At 50.2% G+C, this 23,421-nt stretch overlaps 1 protein-coding gene across 2 annotated transcripts in view; it reads right to left on the minus strand.

Annotated features, from left to right (window-relative positions):
• PRKCA (protein kinase C alpha) overlaps window positions 1–23,421 on the minus strand; it is a 385,445-nt gene that overhangs the window by 70,297 nt on the left and 291,727 nt on the right. For both annotated transcript variants that reach the window (XM_032320330.1, XM_032320329.1), the window contains exons 6-8: window positions 12,099–12,255; window positions 10,866–11,000; window positions 10,514–10,610 (exon numbers count right to left, since the gene is read on the minus strand). In XM_032320330.1, coding sequence (XP_032176221.1) covers window positions 10,514–10,610; window positions 10,866–11,000; window positions 12,099–12,255 — 389 coding nt within the window. The remainder of the gene's footprint in view (window positions 1–10,513; window positions 10,611–10,865; window positions 11,001–12,098; window positions 12,256–23,421) is intronic.

The following is a 23,421-nucleotide window of genomic DNA, read 5'->3' on the forward strand; positions in this document are numbered from 1 at the left end:
GAAAGCAGGTGGCTGGGGGTCCGTTCCTGTGCCACTGGACTTGAATACTGGGTGTCACGGAGTCTGTCATCACCTCCACAACCACGGCAGGACACAAGTTTGTTCACCCATTATTCGACAGGTCACACCCTCCCCATCAGCGTTTCTCAAACTTTAAAGGGGACAGGATCCCCCTGGGCATCTTGTGAAAATGCAGATTCTGACTTCAGTACAAATCTAGAATGGGATCTGAGAATCTGCATTTTATAAGCAGGCTCCATGCCTGGTGTGGAGCCCAAAGTGGGGCTTGAGCTCATGACCCTGAGATCAAAACCTAAGCAGAGATCAAAAGTCAGGTGCTTAACTGACGAGCCATGCAGGTGCGCCCTGCATTTCTGATAAGCTCCCAGATGATGTTCTGGCTGCTGGTCCATGTGTCATACCCGGAGTTAGTTGCAAGATCTGAAACACAAGTGGTCACTTTTTTTTTTTTTTTTTCCAGGCTACTCAGGGAGTTCAGAATCCTTGGGAATGACGTCCCTAGATCCCCAATTCTAATTCTTTGTAGGACATGTTCCTTGTGAAAACAGCAAACAGCATTATGTTGGGGGGGGGTGGGGTGTTATACTTATTCTAGGCTTTTCTGTTTTAAGGGGTTTTGACTTCTTTTTTGGTGCTTGGGCTAGAACCATAGGGACCAGTGTCGGTGCTTAGGTACCATATCTCTGTTTGTTGCAAGGGACACTGGCTCTTCCTTCCTTCCAACTCCTGACCTGCGAACTCCCTGTACTACCAGGCCTTGGGTGCACACGGATGGCTGCTTTTAACATTTACTGTAGGCTTGCCCTGTCTATTGAACCAGCAGCATCCACCCATAAGCCACCCCCACCCCCGCCCCGCCACCCACAGCTCCAAACACAAGGCTTTTTATGTCAATTCAGGAGTCCATTAGGATGGAACAGATAACTAGAATGTACAATCTTTTTCTGGTTTCCCACCAAAGTCATTTCCATAAGAGAAATTAAGCTGAAAACATGCTGCCAATGCTAGGCTATAAATGCATTCACCCTCCCTTGCGGACTAATCAGAAATAATGTGCAGTTGCTTTGGGGAAGCTTTCTTTGAGCCTGCTCCGTTGAGTGGTGGTGCTAAACTCTGCTGACAAGGATCTAATGAATGTGTGACAATGATTTCAAACATTGAACTTTGTCCAGTTTCGGCTTAAGAGTTTGCTTCTAAGACAGAGCTGAAATACAAAGAATAAAATATCCTTCAGCTGATGTGCATTTTATAGACTCCCCCCCGCCCCCCCGCTTAATAGCACACAGTTCAGAAAGTAATTAATTAAGCCATTTAGGGACCAGAATGAATAAATTAAAAAAAAAAAAAGCAGAATCTATATTGGGGCACACAGATTTTGTGTTTTGGGTCCAAAAGGTCACTGGAAAGTACTCAGGTTTCCATAGTAACAGTAGCAGGCCTGATCAGATCAACAAATAGCTACAATTTATCTGAGGGTCTCCAGTGAACTATTTTCTTTTTTCTCATCCAGAGAAGAACACTCTGAATTAGATAAAGTCTTCAAAGACAATGGAGGGCTTCTGGAAAATCCAATTTCAGCAACAGTAAACAGGAAAATGTTTGCTAGCTCTTTCTTCACATAACCTAGCAACGGAGTCTCATCAATGTTGACTTAAATACTTTAATAGTAAGTGGATCTCATTAATTTGTTAATCAGTAATAGGGATCATCTCAAAATGTTTCCCCGGAATAAATAAAAGTAGATACATGTTCTTCAGGAAATCTGCAGTCTCCAGGGTGCTGCTTCTTTCTAGCAGTTTCTGGACCTCAATCATGAGCCCCACAAAGCAGCTCATTCTCATGGAACACGTGCATCAATTTCATTTTGGCTCCTTTCGCTATAGACCCTGCTATGGTTCCAAACGGTCACAAATGCAAAACCGGGAGGACACAGACCTCATGGAAGCCACGGCTAATCCTGCCTCAGGGTCTGACCAAGGGACTTTCTGTAAAATCTTTTCAAAAAAGTCTTTCAAATCGAACATCTGAGCCATGGAAAGTTAGTGTCCTTTTGTTTCCAAAATATCTGTGAAAACTAATGTAGCTCATGAGTTCACAGCCCTTAGGTAATATATTTAGTCTAGTCCCTGAGGTAAAACAACTTTGTGTCTAAAACAGAGGGCTGGGTGAGAGCTCTGACCCTCTGCTCACAGCTTTCCAACTAACCAGACATTCTCAATACATTTCACTGGGACTTCTGGGACGACTGTAAGAAATTTGTATTAAATTATTAAGTAACTCAAATATTGTCCTAGCTTTGTTACATCCTTCTAATAGTTACTTGGTCATGCCAAAAATACACACACACACACACACACACACACACACACCCCTACACACACACACACACACACACACACACACCCCTACACATACACACACACACACACACACACACACCCCTACACACACACACACACACACACACACACACACACACACACCCTTATCTGGGTCCAGCAACATGCCCAGAATCCCGAGAGAAGCCACTTCCTAAAATCCAGTTCTCTTGGATACAGATGATGTATAAGCCCAGGAAAAATATATTAGAAAGTCACTGGTTTTACATTTCTTTTTTTCTTAAGATTTTATTTATTTATTTGACAGAGATCACAAGTAGGCAGAGAGGCAGGCGGAGAGAGAGGAGGAAGCAGGCTCCCCGATGAGCAGAGAGCCCGATGCGGGTTCAAACTACCCTGAAATGTTGCCTGTATGGGAAACTGAGCTGAAGCAGAGCCAGGTCGGGGAGCCTGCCGCTGAACGTATGAGAGAGAACTGGAGTTTTAACTGCAGGCTCTAGAACGTGGTGAGTGTTGGGACAATCAATCTACTGGTCTGTTCTCGGGAATGATTTCCTGTCCGAACTTCTCCAAGCAGCGTTCTCTGATGCTCATGCCTTTCTGTAGCATCTCTTTGCACATAGAGGTGTAGGGTCACAGTTTCTAAATTTTCATAAGTGTCAATCTAAACCAAATCTGAGTAAGCCCATATTATATAATCAGCTATGATGAAAGCAACAAATAAACAAACAAAAAACCCCAAACCCCCAAACCCCCCAAAACCCCAACAGTCCTGGCTAAGCTTTATTGAGCACTTACTATATGCCAGGGGCTAGGCTAGGCAACTTACACAAATGAGCTCCTTTAATCCCCACAGCACTTCTCTGCAGCAGACACTACCATTATCCCCAATTCACAAAGAAAGGCCAAATGAAAGATCAGAGAATTTAAGCATCTGATGCAAGGTTACTGCAAGTAAGTGGAATATTCAGGAGAGGAAACCACGACTATTTCCACTTGTGTCCTCTTTCTAAACTATCATGATGGAACATGGAGGAATGTGCCCAAGTTCATGTACCTGGGATGTGGACAAGCCAGGGTCTGAGCCCCAGCGGCAGGACCCCCGGGCTGGGGTTCGCGCCAGGATGCAGAACCACCCCTCAAATGCAGGGGTCAGAGTGCTCAGCAAGAAACCCCCTGGAGCTTCGCGGTCCCTCGCTGTGCTCCCTGCACTCCTCCTCTTTGTCCCCATCAGCAGCATACTGCCCGCTCCCGGGAAGTGGGGGGATGGGAAGTGGCCATCAGGCCCTTGCCCTAAGAGCAGCTGCCACCCTTCACACTCGATCACAAGCTTCTCTGAGTTCTCTGTAGAGAGCTCACAAGCAACACCACCATTGAAAAGCGTTCATCTTGTTCTCTTGCATCCTGGCACTCCGGAGAGCTGTCTAGGATGTCACCTGCCAGCTCTCTAATGGGACGTTGCTTTCCATGATTTTCTGACAACAGAAATAGTCCATGCAGACAAAGCCCAAAGCGCACTGCCTCTTAGCGATCTTAATTCTGCTACAAATGTGTCTATTTTGCCTTTTAACTTTTTTTTTTTTTTAATGTTAGATGTTAATTTACCCAGGAGTAGAGCACCTGAGGCAGGCTAGGACAGAAAAAAGACTCAGGTGCTTTTAGCTTCTCACTCTGCTCTACTTTAATTCTCTAAAACAGATGACAGAGACAACGAAAAGCCTTGACCCTCCCGCAGAAGACAATGGCGTGGCCTCCTTTAAGGCAAGCTGCTTGGCTTTTCTTACAGCAGCATCTCCAGTAACGGCAAACAACATGTGCAGGAGACCAGCAGCCCCAGTGGTAGGGGGGAGTTCATTGAAACTCCATTTGTAGCTAGAAGTCATCACAGTACAAATCAGAGACAGTGTCTATGATACCGGAGCACAAGGAGAGAATTCGGGTTTGACTGTTTTGACTACTGAAATGTGACGTGTGAAGAGGCAGGTGGCTGGTGGTTTTCCTGGACTCCTGAGCCTGTGCTCGGGTGTGGTGGGCCCGAGGAACCTGGTCCGGGGCTCGGGTCATCAGCCCTATTGTTCCATTTCTCTATGGGGAGGATTGGGGCAGAAGGTGTTGGTTAGAAAGAAATCACTCCAAGGGAGAGGGGCCAAGCCTTAGGAGAAAGGCACTGCCTCTGAGGGGAAGGGGAGGGGAGTGAGGGGGTGTGTGACCGGGTTGGGGGGAATAGGACCCTGGCAGGAAGTGGCTGACTCCAAAGGAGATAGTGGTCTCACAATGGGCCTCTCCTTTTCTTCTCCCCTAAACTTTCTCCCTTGTTCTTATTTATTTTAAAAAGAATTTTATTTATGTGACAGAGAGAGCGAGTGAGCACAAGCAGAGGGAGAGGGAGAAGCAGATGCCCCTCTGAGCAGGGAGCCCGATGTGGGGCTCGATCCCAGGGAGGAAGGAAAGGGTTAAGGTATAGACAGGGAGAGATGGGGGGCCCCTGGCTGGGCTCTGGGACTACTCCCCCGAGGCAGAAGCCCTAAGCCAGAGTGAACAAGAGATAAGAACACAAGCCACGTGGTTCTGAATGCTGGGGACTAATTTTCTTTGGTGGCTACAGTGTATCATGGAAAATGACCAGACCTCAAAGAAGTAAGTCATTAAGGGTGTTATCAGTAGTCGGTGCTCAAATCAAGTCGGCACATGAATCTCAAGGCCACAAGCTTCCCAGGGAGTTCTCCATAAGAGACAGCCCCTAGAAGTCCTTGGGGGCAACCCATCCGGGACCCCTCTCACTCCAGGGAGCCGCTTCTGTCCTTTCTGCTCTCACCTTCACTTAATAAACTTCCACTTCACTTTCCCTTTTGTGTCTGCGAGATTCATCCTTCAACTCTGTGAGACAAGAACCCCGGGATCCAATATCACCAGGACCCGGGGATCCTGACCTGAGCTGAAGGCAGACGCTTCACTGACTGAGTCACCCAGGCGGCTCTCCCTTGTTCTTGATTCTAGCACATTCCCAGCTCTGGGGGTAGATGTGGTCCAAGTGGCTCAGGGGAAGAATCAACCAGACCGATGTAACACAACACAGAGACGCTCAAGCTCACGAAAAACCATGGAGACGGATAATGACCAGAAGGTCTCCTGGAATGGTTGTCAATGAGGAAAAGATGTGCTCAGAAGATGCTTTTCTTCTAACTGGCCAGTTGAATGTCGGGCGTAACTCCCTGGGTAAAGCTCAAGAGGGGAAGGATTCAAATCCCAGATTTGATGAAAGATCCAAAGGGCGTCAAGACACCAACAGAAATGTTGGTGTTTCCTGGGAGCGCCATCACCAGCAAACCAAGGGTGCCATTTTTGGGGTGAACAGGACGTACTAGAAGCTGATGCTACACTTAGGGTCCTACGTGGGATTGTTCTCAGTGTGGTTCATGGACGGGCTCACTTTGAAGTCTTTGCTCAGGACCTTCTGCCAAACGACCGTGCTGAGAAATGTTAGTGTGGACGGTCTCTTCAGGCTGAGACTCCTTTGTCCCCCTGAAACCTTGCTTCACCCAGAGATGGCCTGACCCACTGCCAGTTACACCAAGTTCCCAACCCACCTACACGCTGTGTTCCAGAAACCCATCTAAATGTACATGAAGATCTATTTCCCCATAAAACAATGTTATAAATGGTGATCGGGTTTCATCAATACCCTTCTATTTCATGGTGAGGCTGGACTACAGGACACAGAACCAGTCCACCATTTAGAACATGATTTCAACATTAAAAAAAAAAATGTTTTCCCCAGAAAGCTCCAGAAGTTTAAAAAAAAAAAAAAAAGTGCTCTCTATGACCCAGTTTCTGCAATGGACCATATTGAGGATGATGATAAAACACTTGTATGAAAGTCTGCTTTCAGGAAATTTCTAACGAAAACCTAATTTCCTCTTTAAAACAACACCATTAAGGGGCGCCTGGGTGGCTCAGTGGGTTAAGCCTCTGCCTTCGGCTCAGGTCATGGTCTCAGGGTTCTGGGATCGAGCCCTGCATTGGGCTCTCTCCTTAGCAGGGCACCTGCTTCCTCCTCTCTCTCTGCCTGCCTCTCTGTCTACTTGTGACCTCTCTCTTTCCCTGTCAAATAAATAAAGTCTTAAAAAAAAAAAACCCCACAACACCATTAAGTAAATACTATTATTATTCCTATTTACAGTAAAGGACATGCCCCAGGAAGCTACGTGGTTGATACGCGGCAGAACCAGGATCTGACGCTGCATACAGTCCGTGGGCTGAACCAGGGGCTAAACCATGGCTCATGGGCCAAATCTGGTCTGTCACCTGTTTTTACAATAATGTTTTATTAGCACACAACTGTGTCCCTTTGCTTATACCTTCTCTGTGGCTGCTTTGATGGCACAAAGGTATAGCTGAGTGGTTGTGAGAGGAACCTAGAGGCCTGCAAAGCCTAAACTATTTATTATGCGGCGCTTTACAGAAAGCGCACTGGGCAAGGGCTAGCCAACCATTCTCTGGGCTACGTGTCTCTCTAGCGCTGGCCATGAGCCTCATCACAGAGGACAGGGGCCCAGAAGTGGGAGGAAGGAACAGGAATCCAGAATCTTCTCAATTGTGAGGGGATGTCCTGGGGAAATCACTGACCAGCACAAGGGTTAGAAAAAGCTTATTTCTCAAGAAGCCTCCTGCCTCGTTCCCAAAAAGATCTGAAGCAGGGTCCAAAGGTACAGACAGGAGCTCCATGGACAGGAGGAAGCTGTTTGCTCTATTCATTGCCGGAGCTTTAGTATTGGACAAATGAACAAATACATGAGCTATGTTTGTGAATCAGGAACTGTGTGTGCTTTACTTGAAGATGAATGGGGAACGGACACACTGTCCACGAACACTGCGCTCAAGGTTCTGATTTGTTTTGTCTTTTAGGCAGATAAACTGCTCAAGGGGGACAATGCATTAGGGAGTCAGGTCATTTCCAACCATCTTGGGATTTCTTTGCCTCCTAAGAGCTTTACTCACTGATCATTCTGTTTGCCGGGTTCTAGAATCAAATGATATATTTGAAATTTTTCCCCCCATATTATTAAGACAAATGCTAACGTGGAGGCATAGCTGTCAATGCTCATTTGTTTGGATTTTTCTTCCATCAGATTGAGTGACTTTCGATTCGGAAATCACAACCTCACTATTAACTCTTTCTAGAAACCAGGGCTGGACACAGAGAGAAAAATCCTATAGACTCTAGCTGGCGTACGACACCCTGAGTAATGCCTGTTCCTAAAAGGACTAGTCATCATGCTGTATTTCATCCAGACATGAGTCACCACGGAACTTTAAATTAAAATTTCAGCTGAATCATACTGTTACCAGAGGGCGGGAAAGTCCTTCTGGAAGAGCGGGTGGGGGAGAAAAGGACTCGGATGATGGAAGGTCGGTCAGGACGGCAAGTATATGGACAGATGTGGACAGAGAGGCGAGTCTGCAGACACTGGGAAGCAGTCCTACCATGGCCGGGGACGGAGAGGGAGGAAATAGGGTGGGTGTTGGAGAAACGTCTCCAAACTGCACCCTGGTGCCAGGCGGCACCCTGTTTGGGAAGGCTGGCTATGACCCAGAACTGCTCAAAAGTGGACACAAGTCTTTGTGCCCAGGCACGCTGCTTCCCGACACTTGGACGCTGGAGAAAAATGAAAAGTTTTACGTTAACAGACCTCAACAGAATACTGCTCCGTGGTTAATTCCTGCCTGAAATCAGATCTGAATGTTCCCTTTCAAATACAACATGACAGCTGTGGGAAAATTCTCAGCATCTCCTTGACCCCACCATCCAGGGGCTTGGTCTCCTGCAACGCTAAAGAAATGAACCACTGCAATTCCAGTAAAATCGAAGGATCTGCACAAGGTTTAAAGCAAAAGCCGGGATGTAGTCCAGGTAGGTGCTCTGAGCACAGAAACCGGAAGCCGGACAGCAGAGGCTCATGGCCCTCGCTGCACTTGCCCTTGGGCTGGTAGAACTCCATCTAAAAGTACATGGCCAGGAGGGAGCACCACACACGAGGCCTCTAACGAGCCTCTAGAGAGAAATGCAATTCTGGCCTCAAGCCCTCTGACCTAGCCCCCTATGCACCACCCCTTCCCCCCTGCCTTTTTTTTTTTGGAATTTGGAGCTCTGACCTTTACAAAAGCTAGACTCACTGCCCAGAAAAACAGGAAGGTTACTCACCAGGAAGCCATGGAAATGAGGCACAAAAAGTGGGTCAATATTTCCCCATCAGCAAAGCAAAGTCTCAGACATTTCCAGGAGTGGCCTCCATAGTGATGCCCCAGTGCAGACCCTCCCTCAACTGGGTTCTATACCAGCAGTTCCTGACCCGCTGGTTTTTGCTAATGACCTACAACTAGGGCAGGAAATTCACCGAGACTCTGTTTAGCTTCTAGGCAATTTCTCCCGCCTGGGACATGGGAGTAGTGCTGGAACCTGAGGTCCCAAAACGCTCTGTAAAGGGTCATCCTTCATAGAAGTGGTGTGACGTCAGGGGTGGGGCTCCTGTCCTGAGCTTTGAGGGGGAGGTGGGCATAGACAAGGGAGGAAGTGATGGAAAAAATAAGGAGAGAGATAGCCTTGCTGGATATCGGATGTCGACACTGGAAGGTACCCCAGGCCTTAACACATCTTTGCACTTGAATGCCCTAAATACTACCAGGCCCCTTTGGAAAGAACTTCACTTTATACATAAATGCATTTTTTCCCTCTCTCTCTCTCTCTTTTTTTTTAGGAACAGAGATTGCCAGCTGATTTCTACTGGCTGAAATTAACCTGTGTCTACAGCAATAGAGTGTTTGTCCTATACCAAGCTCTGAGTTTTAATTAGCTGCCAATATTAAAGGGAGTCGGAAGATGTCAGACTAAAAAAAAAATTGGCTTTTGGCTTCTCTCGAAGAACCAGGAGATCTGGCGGCACAGGACCCTCCTCTGGGCACGGCAATAACCAACTGGCACCAAGGAGCCGTGGTGGCCCCCGGTCCCCACCCTGCTGTCACCAGTCCTGAGGCCTGCTGCTTGCTGCCATTTACTTACATTATCTGTGACTCATGTATGCTCCCCGGGGCACCCAGGCTCACAGCCCTGACCTTAAGCATTTGCCATCAACATCCACCTCCACCAAGTATCAGCCTGCCAAAAGGCACTTTGAACGTTTTCATGTTTTACAGCCTTAAGAATTCATTCCACCTTGATATGATCTGTATGTTTCTTTGGGACAAACCTTCATTTCGGAGAGGGCAACAACAGAGAGAGGAAAAACAAAACCACTGGAATCTCATTAGTGTCGACATTTCAGCCACAGTTCAGTATCTCTGTGCACGTGCGTGTGTGTGTGTGTGCATGTGTGTGCGCACCTGTTTCCTTAGGGGATGGGAATTCCAGTGAATCCTAATTCACCCAAGGAAGAGAAAGATTCCAAAAGGACTAACCGGTTACACAGACCGTGGTGGCTACCGTATCCATCCCTCAAGCAGCCAAAATGCAGGTGATTAGAGAAACAGAAAAAAATGAAAAACGGTGATCTGGACCATAGGGCAAGTGCTTGGGAGAAAAGAGTCTGGTGAGCAGAGACAAGCATGGACAGCGCAAAGACCACGAGGGAGGTAGGGAGGGCAGAGGCGGAGGGAGAAAGAAGACAGAGGAATCTGGGACGGAAGGCAAACACCGACCCTCGATGGGAAGGAGACAGAGAGCCGGCCTCTTCTCCAGATCTGGAGCAGAAATGATGATGCCGGCCTGAGAGCTTAATTACACCCAAACCACCTCCCGAGTTAATGCCAAAATGTCCTCCTGCCATTTGGAGAAGCGCAGCTCTTCTTTCTAATGAGAATACCGCACTTGGAACCTGGCCTGTCTCCCCGCTGACGTGCCAGCCCATTTCTTATGCAGAAACCAACCAGGCTTATTTCTGGGATGGCTCTAGTCCCCACTTGCAACACGATAATAGGCTTAGCATGTTAACACAGCTTGCAAAGGGAGGGGGTTGTGCAGCACTTCTGTTTTTAAATAAAGGGGGAGGTGAACGCTTAAATTCTGTCCTCCAGCACGGGTGACCACAAGACTCGGGCCCAGCCTGAGGCCAAGCTTCCCAAAGGAAAGGCGGTTCCAGAAATTTCGCTGACGTTCTCACCTCGAACTTCTGCCTGAGCTCCACGTTGCCTTCTTCATCCCCTTCTGGAATGGGCACGTTGTAGTACTCACCTTCCTCTTGGTTAAGCAGCTTGTACCTTGGGGGGACACGGAGGGGGAGGGGAGTTAGGAAAGCTGGGATTGTACCACCGATACAGCAACTCACTCCTTCAACCTCTGGACGGGCTGTTTCTGAGATGGGTCCGGTGGGGACACTACAGCCAGATCACCTCACAGTCAATGGTCATTTTGGATGGATGCCGGCTTGTCTGCCGAATCACCAAGGGCTCTAACGTTTTCAAGACTATTAACCTTTGGTTGACACGTACATATTCAACCTTGGGCATCCTTACCATCCACTGGCCGGCATCTTCATCAGCTCTGAGACTCCAAAGGAAAGGGAGCCCATGAAGTCATTCCTTGTTGTTCGATCCCAGTCCCAGATTTCTACGGACAGTCGTCGGTCTTTATCCGAAGGTTTTAATTTGCTACAAAAGAGAGAGAGCGTGCGGGCGCACACACACAGACACACAGACACATAGACACACACACACACACATGGTTATGTAGACCATGGTTTCCTGAGAGCCAAACCCCAAGGTTAGCAGTCTGAGATTAAAAAAACCAACAGTATATTCAATTCACTTCCTGGGGCTCCCCACTGCCAACAGAGTACCAGCCCCCAGGAGCCAAAGCTCTAGACTAGCGGTTGGCAAACCAACACCCACAGGCCAAATCTGGCCCGCCGCTTGTTTTTATAAATAAAGTTTCACGGGAACACAGCCATGGGATTTTGTTTACATATGGTCTATGACTGCTTTGATTCCAGAATGGCAGAGTTGTGTGGCTGCAACACAGACTGTATGACCCAGAAAGTCTAACGTATTTACTAACTGGCCCTCTTCTAAACTTGCCAATATCTGTTCTCTACAAAAGAACTATGCTTCTGGTCATCCAGAGAAACCACTTCCCGTGTTCTCGTCTGCAAGGAGGACCACTGGCTTGTGCTCAGCCACAGGTAGTGCCTTCTCACTCCGGGGGGTTTCCTGCCCCTCCCTCCCCTCCCATGGTCTCCTTCCTGCTGTCTTTTCTACCCTCTCTACCTCTGAAATCCTGGCACTCCTTTAAACCCCATGTTAAATGTCACCTCCTCCAGGAAGTCCTCCCTGTTTAAAGGTGAGGATGATCTTCCCATTTCAGGGGCAACAGCATGTGACTCCTGTATTCCTTGTTTTACAAATTATTATTCACATTTTTACCTTCCTTCTCCTAGAACGCTCAAAAGAACTCAAGTCCACCAAGAAGTGGGACACGCTTTATACATTTTGACATCATCAACATAAATGCCATTTTTTGTACACAGTAGGTATTGATAATAATTTGGGGCCTGCACTGGATACTTGGTTACCATCCACCAAAACAGGTGACAATAGCAACATCTTAGTAGTGGTCTGAGGAAGTCTGAGGAACGAAGTGATGTTTAAAGACATTTACAACAGGCCTGCCTCATTCTCTCTCATGGGGAGGTGGGCAGGTTTGTGATGTGTGGGGAGGGAATTCGACCGGGAAGAGAAGACAAAACTTACAACGTAAAAGACTCATTCCACTGGGGGTTTAATGTGGAGCGGATAGTTTTGGTTTTCTGTTTGCTTTCATTCTTGGGATCAGGAATAAGTTTCAGCTTCACATAAGGGTCTGAAAGCCCATTTGGATCCATAGGAATTAGATTTTTTGCATCGCGTACTGTGAAGAGAAAAGGAAAGAAGATCAAATGTTATAAAAAGAGAACTGACCTGGGTTGCCCAGTGGCCCGTGTCAAGACCAAGCTGGACGACAGAGACGTCAAGATGGTGTTTAAAGGGAGAGGAGGTGAGGACCCAAAGCCTCTGATCTTTGATATGAGAAAAGCTGCCTGCTGTCATTGCTGCCCAGATAACAGGCCCCACATGGGCCCTGTGGTCAAGCCTTGAGACACAGCGTCGGCGGGACACCTCAGATTAGAAATGCCAAAGCCTGGGTCCCTCCCCAAAGTTGCCACAACAGAATCTGGAAATAAGAACCCCGGGTGCTGCTTGCAGCCCTTCTCCAGAATTGGTTGTGTGCCCGCCCCCCTGCCCCCCTACCCTCCCAGGAACCAGCCAGCCTAGTCCAAGGCACTGCATCCCTGGGGCTTCTGAAAGGATCCATCTCTTTTCTTGGAAAGGGCCAGTGACTTCCAGTCTGGCTGTACATTGCAGTCCCTCAGGAGGGGGTTTAAAAATCCCAGTGCTGGGATGCCTGGGTGGCTCAGTTGGTTAAGTGCCCGCCTTTGGCTCAGGTCATGGTCCCAGGGTCCTGGGATTGAGTCCTGCATCAGGCTCCTCACTCAGTGGGGAGCCTGCTTCTCCCTCCCCCTGCTTGTGTGCGCGCGCTCTCTCTCTCTCTCTCTCTCGGACAAATAAATAAATAAAATCTTTTTTTTTTTAAACATTTTTTTTAAAGATTTTGTTTATTTATTTGACAGAGAGAGATCACAAGTAGGCAGAGAGGCAGGCAGAGAGAGAGAGAGGAGGAAGCAGGCTTCCTGTGGAGCAGAGAGCCCGATGCGGGGCTCGATCCCAGGACCCTGAGATTATGACCTGAGCCGAAGGCAGTGGCTTAACACACTGAGCCACCCAGGTGCCCCAATAAATAAAATCTTAAAAAAAAAAAAAATCCTAGTGCTCATGGAGCACCTGGGTGGTGCAGTCTGTTGGGTGTCCGACTCTTGGTTTCGCCTCAGGTCATGAACTCAAAGTCGTGAGATGGAACTCTGCATGGGGAATCCGCTCTCAGCGGGGAGCCTGCTTGTGACTCTTTCCCTCGGCCCCTCCCCCTGCTCTCCCTCTCTCAAATGAATCAATAAATCTACAAAGAAAATGTGCAGGACCCACAACAGAATGAGAACCTCTGAGGGGCGTGGTCCACATCCTTAAGAGCTCCCCAGGCGACCCCATGTGCCGCAGGAGCAAGAGCCATCAGCACGTACAGCTGTAACACAGAGTATATCCCACCGCTGCGCTCGACCCTGTTCTACAACGTGCACACGTGTCCCCAGACCAGCGGCACCCGGGACATCTGCTTTGCACTCATCAACGTGGGGAATCACAGGCCCCACGCCAAAATTACAAACTCAGAATTCTCACTTTAACCAGACCCCCAGATGATTCCAACGCACATCCTCGACCGAGACGCACTCAGATAGGAATCCAAAATGAGGAGGAGGAAGGGCTGCTTCAACCACAGAGGGAGGCGTGCTCAGAGATGCAGCCAACAGGGGCTTGTTGTCTCCGCGGGAGGGGGTGACATGACTGCGCGGAAATGAGATAGGCCATTCTCTGCCACCAGGAGAAGAGGGGACAAAAGCCTGAGCCTGCCCACCCCAAATGTCTTCCTCACCATCTTCCGATGGCATCTCCCCCAACATGGCTGATGCTTCCCATCATCTGGGTCCCTAATTAGCCAGACGCCATGAGCACCCATCTAAGGGTTCTCCCAGTATAGCCGCTGGACCAGCAGCATCGGCCCCACACTGACTGAGTCCGAACTCTAAGGGCAGCTGCTGTGGTCTGTGTTACCAAGCGTGACTCTGATGCATGGGGGAGTTGGGGAAACACGCCTCAAGCCTATCAGTAGAGATCATCCGTTTAGGGTGATTGTGAAATGACGTCCTTAGGAGGTGCTGAGGAGGGGATGGAAGGATGTGAAAGATACTGGGTCCCTGGATGTTGTCCTAAGAGAAGTCACAGACCAGCATTACCCGTTACATCCTGGGGACACATGGAGTTTGCACACCTGCTGGCGAATGGCCTTATGCCCTCCTTGTCTAGAAGCCTTAGCGCAGGTGGGTGACAGGATCGTATCCAAATGGTCTGAGTGGGGACTGGGCTGGCTTACATCAACTAGCCATGGAGAAGCCACGGCTCTGTTCCTCATAGTCACTTATGCTTTCCAAGGACTTTTTCCCTGCATAATATCTAACCTCATCCAACTGGGAGAGGGTAGAACACAAGCAAGCATGCATGGGCTTTGCAGGTCAGCACACCTGCTTTCAAATCCTGCCCCCCTCACGCACTCCCAAGCAATGGGAAACGGAAGTTCCCGAGCCTCTGTTTCTTCCCTTAGAAAAGGGAAGAGGGGCTCATTCCTGGTGATACAGGATTGCTGGGGGAAGCCAATGAAATAATTGTGCAGAACATGCTTTAGACAGTGAGTGGAATGGGAAACGGAGGGGGAAAAGTATGCCACGACCTGAGTGCTTACTCTGCAGAGTCCCCCACTGCCCACAGTGTCAAAATCTTCGGAGGGAGTAGGAGGTCTCCTGGGGACCTAGCTGCCTGAGAATTCCCTCAAGCTCACGAAGAAGGTTTTTCAGTACAGTGCAGAAGATCCAGTCTCCTAAAACAGCAACCCAAGTACCGCAAAAGATGAAAAGTTTGAGCGTAAAAATAGAGGGCTCCCACGAGGAATGGGAAGGGGCCAAAGGTCTCTTTCCAATTAAGCCCTGGAATGAGAATCAGATCCTTTGTCAAAGGCAGCAAAAGCCTGGAATGTCTACCACGGAGGCTACAGCCAGATAAGCTAATGGGGAAGCAGAAAGGTCCGCCAAGAGTGTTGCCAGTTACAGCACGATTATGGGTGCTGGCTTTTTCATCTTCAATTTCTGGTCCTGACAGCCAGCACACACAACATCATTTAAGGCTGATCTCTTCTGAATGGTGATGAGTTACAGTCTTGATGGGATTTAAAGCTGTGGGCTTCCTTCTGAGCGATATGATTGAAGTGGAAAATAAAGAGAGTTATCAATTCCAAATGTCATCGAAGTAGACAGCGGGTCCAAATTTCAATTTCCCACTGCAGCCAAGAACAGCCTGCCCGATGAGGATGGACTCATCACATGCCGGGGCGTGGCGGACTTGGGGGCCCCCATCAACTCAGACTGTGGGCGCTGGGGCCAGGCTGCCTGCGCCTGAATTCCGGCTCTGTCGCTCCGCGGTGCCCAAACCCTGGTGCAAGAACCATAACCGCCCGGTGCCTCGGTTTTTGCATCTGCTAAATGGTACCTCCCTGGGAGGATTGTGTAAGCTCATTCACGTAAAGTGAGAGGAAGGGGTAGCACACCGAGAGCCCAGTAATGGTTATTCTCACTGTCGTTGCTACAAGCTGCTGGCTGAGAGCACAACCGTGCAGGCTGAGATGCTCAGAAACTGGACTGACAGCCTACAAGTCGGCAAGTGGATGCCGTGAAGACCAGCCCGACGTGGAAATTTTCTAACATGGTTGTAGCTGCGTGGGGCTGGCGGGGTCATTAACCTGAGCCGTAGTCCTGGAGGGCGTCGCTAACAGGGGGAGTGTGGGGAAGTTAGGGCAGAGAAAAGAAGAGCCAGACACATGGGGTGCTGGATGGGAAGGGAGAGAGGTAGGGGAGGGGAGAGAATGCGATGGGACGGAGGGTCGGCAGGTGGGGGGGGGGTGCTGATGGCCGCTGGGTCTACCAGGGCAGCTGTTCTCCAGCTCGGCTGCGCATGAGCAGCGGTCAAGGATGGAAGTCTGTACCCCACGGGGTCTGATGTCATCGGTCCAGGTGGAGGCCCAGGCACGAGCATCTTCGAAGCCTCTCAGGTGAGCAGTACAGGACCCGTGCCATCCCGTGCACCTGGGAGTGGTCCTTCCCCCTGCCTCACTGGCGTCTCTTAAGAACTCAGGACATTACTCACCCCCCACCCCCCACCCCCCACCCCAAATTCACTCACTTTTTAACACTCAACATATATGTGGGTTTTTAAAAAATTTCTTGGAGAGAGAGACAGAAAGGGCAGAGGGAGAGAGTCCCGAGCAGACCCTGCACCCAGTGTCAGCCTGATGTGGGGCTCGGTCCCACGACCCTGAGATCATGACCGGAGCCGAAATCTATCCGACGTTCAACTGACTGAGCTACCCGGGTGCCCCTGACACTCAACATTGAAAAAGGAAATGTGTCCCTCTGATAAATGGAAAACGAAGGTTGTCTGCACTAAGGAGAAAGGAACCATAAAAATAGAGACGATGAGCATCTAACAGGTCCTTCCTTCTAGCCGACACACTTGCCTGAGGCCGGCTCTTCACCACCACAAAGGGGAGACAAAAGCAGGCCGAGTGTTAAGGACATTCCGGCTCCCCGTGGAGTCCCTCTCTCCACCTTACAACCCATGAAGGAAAACTGGAAAGGGAGTATCTTTCCCACCACGTCATTTAATACTTTCTAACGTCAGCTCAGGACCCGCAGGAAGCCTTGGAGCAGCAGTGGGGTGTTTGCCTATCGGCTCCTGCCCTGTGCATGGGAAGCCTGGGCCAAGTCTGCAGACAAAGGAAGGTGACCACTGCACCGCAGGTCTGAGAACAGACCTGGGACCTGGCACGGGTCCCATGGCTCACTGTCTCCCGTCTTCTGCGAGAGCCACACTGTTCGGACCCACAGACTTAAGACAGGAGAAACCTCGGCTGCTGTGTAACCTCTTGAGGGTGGGACTCCTTTGGGGAAAAGCCCTATGGTGTCGGCTTGAGTTTGGAGAGGCTGATGGTCTCTAAACACAGCGGGGACAGCGGGGGAGCACCACACAGCCCCTGCCCACTCTGCTGCCCAACACGAAGCCCCACGGGCCCTGAGCTCCATGGAAGGCATGCGGGGGACAGTCACAGAAGCCCTGCAGCCTCCGTGAGGATGACAGGCCCGCTCAAGAAATATGTCTGCGCCGTGGTGGCGGCCGTTTTAGAATCAAAGTCTGTTCTGGAATTCCAGACCTTTACTAGAGACCCAGAACACGGAGTTAGGTGACCATCTTTTGGCTTGAGGAGTGGCTTTGGGAAGGATCGGCAGCCAAGCCCAGCACGAAGAGAAACCAGCCTGGGTTAAAAGGTTATGTAATTTCCCAGTAAGGTATGATTCCTGGACAAAGTCCATTCGAACGAGACGATGAAGACTGAAGAACACCTCCCCAGTGCCTCGGAGACACCTGACAGAGGGGACGAGGCAAACCCAGGACATGAGGGTCTGAGGAAGCGTCCAGGCATGAGAACTGGTTCACCCAGAGCCCAGAGGCTGCCTTACCCAGCCCAGGGGGTCCACAGCAGAGGCGCCTTCTGGTGGACGGCATGGCCAACAGAGGCCTGAAGCTAGGGATTTTGCCCCAGGCCTGCTGGATGGGGAACAGTAGCACTGATTGCCCTGCTTTCTCAGGGAGAGGCGAGCCATCCCTACACAGACTGGCAGTCCTGTGAAAGTCTGGTGTGTGTCTGAGGACACACAGTGACAGTCAGGCTCACTCTGCTTGGACAGAAGCTTCAGGTGGTGGCCGACGTCTTCTCAAGGGGCCAGTCTAACACAGTGGCTGACAGCGTGGGCCGCTGGGTTTGGATCCTTGTTCTACCACTTTTTAGCTGTGTGACCTCAGACAAGTTAGCCCACTCATCAGCCTGTTTAAGAAGGTGTTCTGGAACGAACAGAGTGTTACGGAAGCATTTGCCGCCATTACTAATGATCGTATTAATATGTGTTTGCTGTCTTCATCATCCTCGTCCGGGCCTCCTGTCTGGTCCGGGGAGGGTGGGGTGGGGAGGCAGGGTACTTTCCTCAGAGTAAAGAAATCTGGTAGGTTAAAAGGCTAGTTCGTAGAGTACTGGAATTTCCAGACCTCAGGGTTAGGCCAGAGTTCAACAGTCAGTTCCTAATTGTTCCAAAATAGCTTGGGATTTAAAAAAAAAAAAGAAAAAGAAAAAACCAGTGCAATCCTTGACCCATTCAGAGAATGGCCCAGATGGTCTCCTGATCCAGGGGATGTATGTGACATAAGTTATGGAGTATAATAATAAACACCCAGAGCTCGCCACCTAACATAAAAGCTAGATCAGGGTCCACATGGCTGAAGTCATCCACTGTCTCCTCCTCACCTCCTCCCTGCCTCCCTGTGGATCTTCGACCTCACTCTGAGGCTGCCTTCGGGCACTCTGGCTAGGCCCCGAGCTCGCGGAGGCTCTGAAAGATTCATGCACGACACACACGAAAAGCTTCGTTGCGGACCCCGCTGTAACCCCTTTGCCCGCAGCCCGGACTTGTCTTCACTGACCCGTAGTAACCCTGCCCGTCAGAGTTCAAATCTGTATGGGAACATTGTTCAGCGGTGCACAAAAAAGTCGAGTGCCTCCATCCAAGGACAATTCAAATAATGTGTTCTGCTTTAGAAAATAATTCTCTATTTTTAGTGCCCTTCCCCGCTCTCTGCAAGCATCCTTGTTCATGGCTTCTGCTTCACAGGCCAACAACAAGGACAAAGGCTCCAAACAAAGGCTTGCTGTAAAAGCCGGGATTGTTCAGCGTGTGCCGACCCTGTGGCCCTTCCCCCGACCTCCACCCGGGCTCCAGAGCAAAAACAAGAGTAAACAAAATTCTCTAATCCTACCTCTCATCATGCAGAAGCAAAAAATTACAATTTCTGGCGCTACAGTAAAACGAAACCGTACAAACTCTTCTTTGTGTGAAGCTACCAAGAGCGAAAGAAATGGGAGTGCAAAAATGCTGGGGGACAGGCGAGTGCAGGCAAGGAGTGGGGGGCAGAGCCTGGGGTCCGAGGAAGCTGGTGTCATTTAGTATCAGGCAAACAGAGCGACGGGAGCTCCCCAAATCCACGAACGGTATCTTCCAGCAAACCTGGAGAATTCTGATATCTTATTAGACAGCCATAGCACCGTCCTCCCGAGAACCTGAAGACCCACAACTTCTTAGAAAGATACGATCACCTGTGGATAGAACGATCTCTTCCTCCTCCTCCTCCTCCTCCTCCTCCTCCATTCATTCAGAATCGTCTCCCCATCTCAGGATTCTGTGCGACGTCACATCTACAAAGGCCCCCTTTTCTAAAGAAGCTTGCGTGTAGAGACTACGTTGGTGGTTGGGACCCGATGTCTTTGCATGGTCGCTATCCAGCCCAGCATAGATAGGTACCATTTAGGAGCTTTTGCTGGGATGATGACAACGATCTAGAATTAGTGGGGATGTTTGCACAATCCTGTAAAGATGCTGAAAACCTCTGAATCGGATACTTTAAAATGGTGAATTTTACAGCATGTGAATTATATCTCAATGAAAATAGGCTTATTGACAGATTTCCTTGTTTCTCACGACAACTGCTCATGTAAGCTTTACAATGCCCCTGTGAGATAATGACTCAGATGCCCATTTTCCAGATGAGGAAACTGAGGCACTGGGGTGTTAAATAACTTGCTCAAGGTCAGGCATTTAGGAAGTGAGGGGGGCAAGAGTGCAAAGGAGGGGGTGTCTGGGTGGTGCAGTCAGTTAGACGTCCGACTCTTGGATTTGGCTCAGGTCATGATCTCAGGGTCCTGGGATCGAGTCTCACATCAGGTCATGATCTCAGGATCCAGGGTTTCAGGATCTCAGGATCAGGTCATGATCTCAGGGTCCTGGGATCGAGGCTCCCTGCTCAGCACAGAGTCTGGTTAAGACTCTCTCTCTGGGGGCGCCTGGGTGGCTCAGTGGGTTAAGCCTCTGCCTTCGGCTCAGGTCGTGGTCTCAGGGTCCTGGGATCGAGTCCCGCATCGGGCTCTCTGCTCAGCAGGGAGCCTGCTTCCCGTCCTCTCTCTCTGCCTGCCTCTCTGCCTACTTGTGATCTCTGTCAAATAAATAAATAAAATCTTTAAAAAAAAAAAAAGACTCTCTGTCCCTCTTTCTCTGCCCCTCCCCACTGTGCTCTCTCTCTCTCTCTCTCTCAAATAAATGAATAAATCTTAAAAAAAAAAGAAAAAGAAAAAGAAAAAGAAAAGAGTGCAAAGGAGTCTTGACTCTGGGGCCTGAGCACTGCCCTCCGCTCGGTCCTTCCTAGGCGACCTCTGCATTCAGGTGCAGCGGTCAGTGTAGAGCAGGGGAACAAACTTTTGTAAAGGCCACAGATCGTAAATACTCAGGGCTCTGCAGGCCACAAAGCCTCCATCCCCACTACCATAGCCTGTGGGTACAGAGCAAAACGAGCCAGAGACAACACGTAGAACAATGATCACCGCGGGTTCCAATGAAACTTCATTTCAAAACCGCAGGCTGAGGGCCGCTTCTGGCCCTCGAGCCATAATTTACTGATCCCTGATGTAGAGCCAACAGACTTGTCTCACCACCTCCACAACGGGCTGGGGAGAACGTGACATGGAAATCAAGCCTCTACGTCCTGGTGAAGACTCTGCTGCCTTTGGGTTCCTTCTGCTTTAATCTGAGCGTCTTCAGCTCTGATTTTGTCCTACAGCTTGGGCGGGGGCCTGGACTGGAGCAGAGGAGAGGGCGTGTCATCTACCAGGAACTGGACCGGCCACCGGCCACTGCTCTGCAGAACGTCTGGGAGCCATCATCTCGTAGGCGGACTTGCTTTCTTTCCCCCCAGGCACAGGAGCTTTTCTAGCACAGTCCTCTGCCCTCCTAGACAAACCTGACTCGCAGCCAGCCTCCTGCCCCGAGCCCCTGATGGACCATGACTGGCAGCAGATGGCCAGCCCCGCCTCACTCATGGTCCTCCAGCCGGTTCCACACCCCGGCTCCTCCCCAGGACCAAGTGCACCAAAGAGGGAGCGCGATAAAACATCCGTGGGGCCATTCTTGGTGCAACAGCTGCTGGGAAGTCGGAATTTTAGAGGAATGTGGGACAGAGAGGTCTATCTGTTAAAGGACAGCCTGGCATGAGAGAGACCCCTCTCTCCTTGGTTAACCCGGCCGTAGCTAAGGGCCTGTCCCGGTGAGTCACCCTCCTGACAACAGCCTCGGTGCTCAGTTCAGGAGCACGTTAAGGGCCAGACGGGCTGGATCGGGCAGAAAAGGCAGGACAAACCCTCACCCCACCAGCTCAGAACGATGTTCCACATCACCAAGTCCTGAGGTTTCCTCTAGATTACACTTCCCTGGTCACATTACCAGGAAGGACACCCTGTTCTCAAGGCTTGTTTTCCGCTTCACTTGGGGCCTCTTCTGACGACGTTACAAGGAGAAAACCGTGTCGGACAAGCTGCCAGTCTCCTCACGTCGCTACAAGCCAGTTCTGCACCAGCAGCCGGAACGGCTTGGCAAATCTTGAAGGGAAGCTGGTGGGGTGACAGCTTGCTTCCGGAACAGGACTTACCAAACGCCCCTCCCACGAGATGTTTTGGGGGTGGCCAAGCTGTCTAGCAGTAGGCAAGGTTCTGAGCTCAGGGAATCGGAGCTGGAGCCTCTGAGGGAGGTGGTGGCACAGGTGTGGCGTGTCCCAGGTGACCGTGGGGAGCCAGCACAGGTCCCGTCAGGCCGGCCAGGAAGGATCACCGCAGAGCAAGGGACCGAGGTGGCCTCGGAGGGGAGCGTCTCCCAAGTCACGTTCCTGCTGTGCACGACTTTTCACTGAGTGACAGATGGGTCCAACCTAACACCTGGGCTAGACAACCTTTATTCTCTTGAAGCCATAAACCCCGCTGGCGCCATGACAGTTTTTATGATGAGCGTAAGGCACCCATGGGCCCGGGTGGAGGACCACTGCATGCCTTAAAGGCCTTGTTCTCCAAGGACTGAGGGATCACCCTCCTGTCTCCACACGCTTCCAGAACTTGCGTGCACGGGACAGACAGCATTTCTCTCGGTGGGTTCCTGCACTGGCCGGGGATTTGGAAGAGGTCTGGGAACGGGGAGAGGTGCTGGCAAGGGGGATGAAAACTGGCTGGGAGCTCCTCTTAGAGGGGAGCGGGGGTCAGGTGGTCTGTCCAAGGTCACGGCCGCTACAGCTGCCACACGCTTCTCCACCGGCCGGAATGTGGGTGCGGATTCCTGGGTGCCCACTGGCCGGGCAGTTTGAGCTCGGTTTGACGGATGGAGGAAACTTCAGAGTCAGCAGCCAAGATCGGACAGGCTCGATGGCAGCTGATCCTGGGGGGCAGCCCCTCGTGTCTCCACTCATCAGACCGAGTCAACAGAATCGCTGAGCCAGGAGAGATAGAACGTCCCATTCTTCTACCGACAAAATGGAACGGACAGATTTTCAATCATTGCGTGATGTTGAATGTTTGAAGCTCCCAATACAGAAAACGAGGCTGATAGCCCGTATTCTGTATCATTTCTTTTAATACTTCTTTTTTTTAAAATTTTTAATTTTTTATAAACATATATTTTTATCCCCCGGGGTACAGGTCTGTGAATCGCCAGGTTTACACACTTCACAGCACTCACCATAGCACATACCCTCCCCAATGTCCATAACCCCACCCCCCTTCTTCTTTTAATATTTCTATCCAAATTTTAGAGACGCTCTATCCTCTGGCGCATATCCCTTTTGTGCCTGGTGGCAGGACTCAGGAGCTAGTTATGGGTTCTGACTGGTTAACTAACCACCCTACCACCCACCTGAGTACATCTAGTACCTGTATAACCCAAAGACCCATTCCACACCTGTGAGGCCACTGTCTTCGTTCCTAGTCATTTTAACCCTCTCCTGCCTAATCTAGCCCCTGGTTTGCCCTCGGTAACTATTCGCTAAGTACACGAACATCCACGCCGCCCTTCCCCCGTGCTTCTGGGCTCCTGCTGCCCCATCCCTGGGCCCCTGGAACACACACCTCCATCCACACTGGGGCTACAGAGACTCATCTTCTGGGACCTTCCACTCTGCAGCCAGCCCAGGCCACCGAGTTTCATCTTTACAGACCAAGAGCAACTTGCAGGCAGGGGTGGATCTTACCCTACTAGGTGTCTCCCCTCGCCCCTCCCCACCCCCGCCCCAGGGTCAGCAGAGGGCAAGGCAACACCCACGAGGGCCCAATGGGTTCTTGTTCTTTGGTTGAAAAGCTAAAGCAAGACAGGAATGTTTACACCTATTTTCTGGTTGCAGTACAAAAAGT

This window comes from Mustela erminea, chromosome 18 (assembly GCF_009829155.1).
Source record: "Mustela erminea isolate mMusErm1 chromosome 18, mMusErm1.Pri, whole genome shotgun sequence".
Lineage (NCBI taxonomy): Eukaryota > Metazoa > Chordata > Mammalia > Carnivora > Mustelidae > Mustela > Mustela erminea.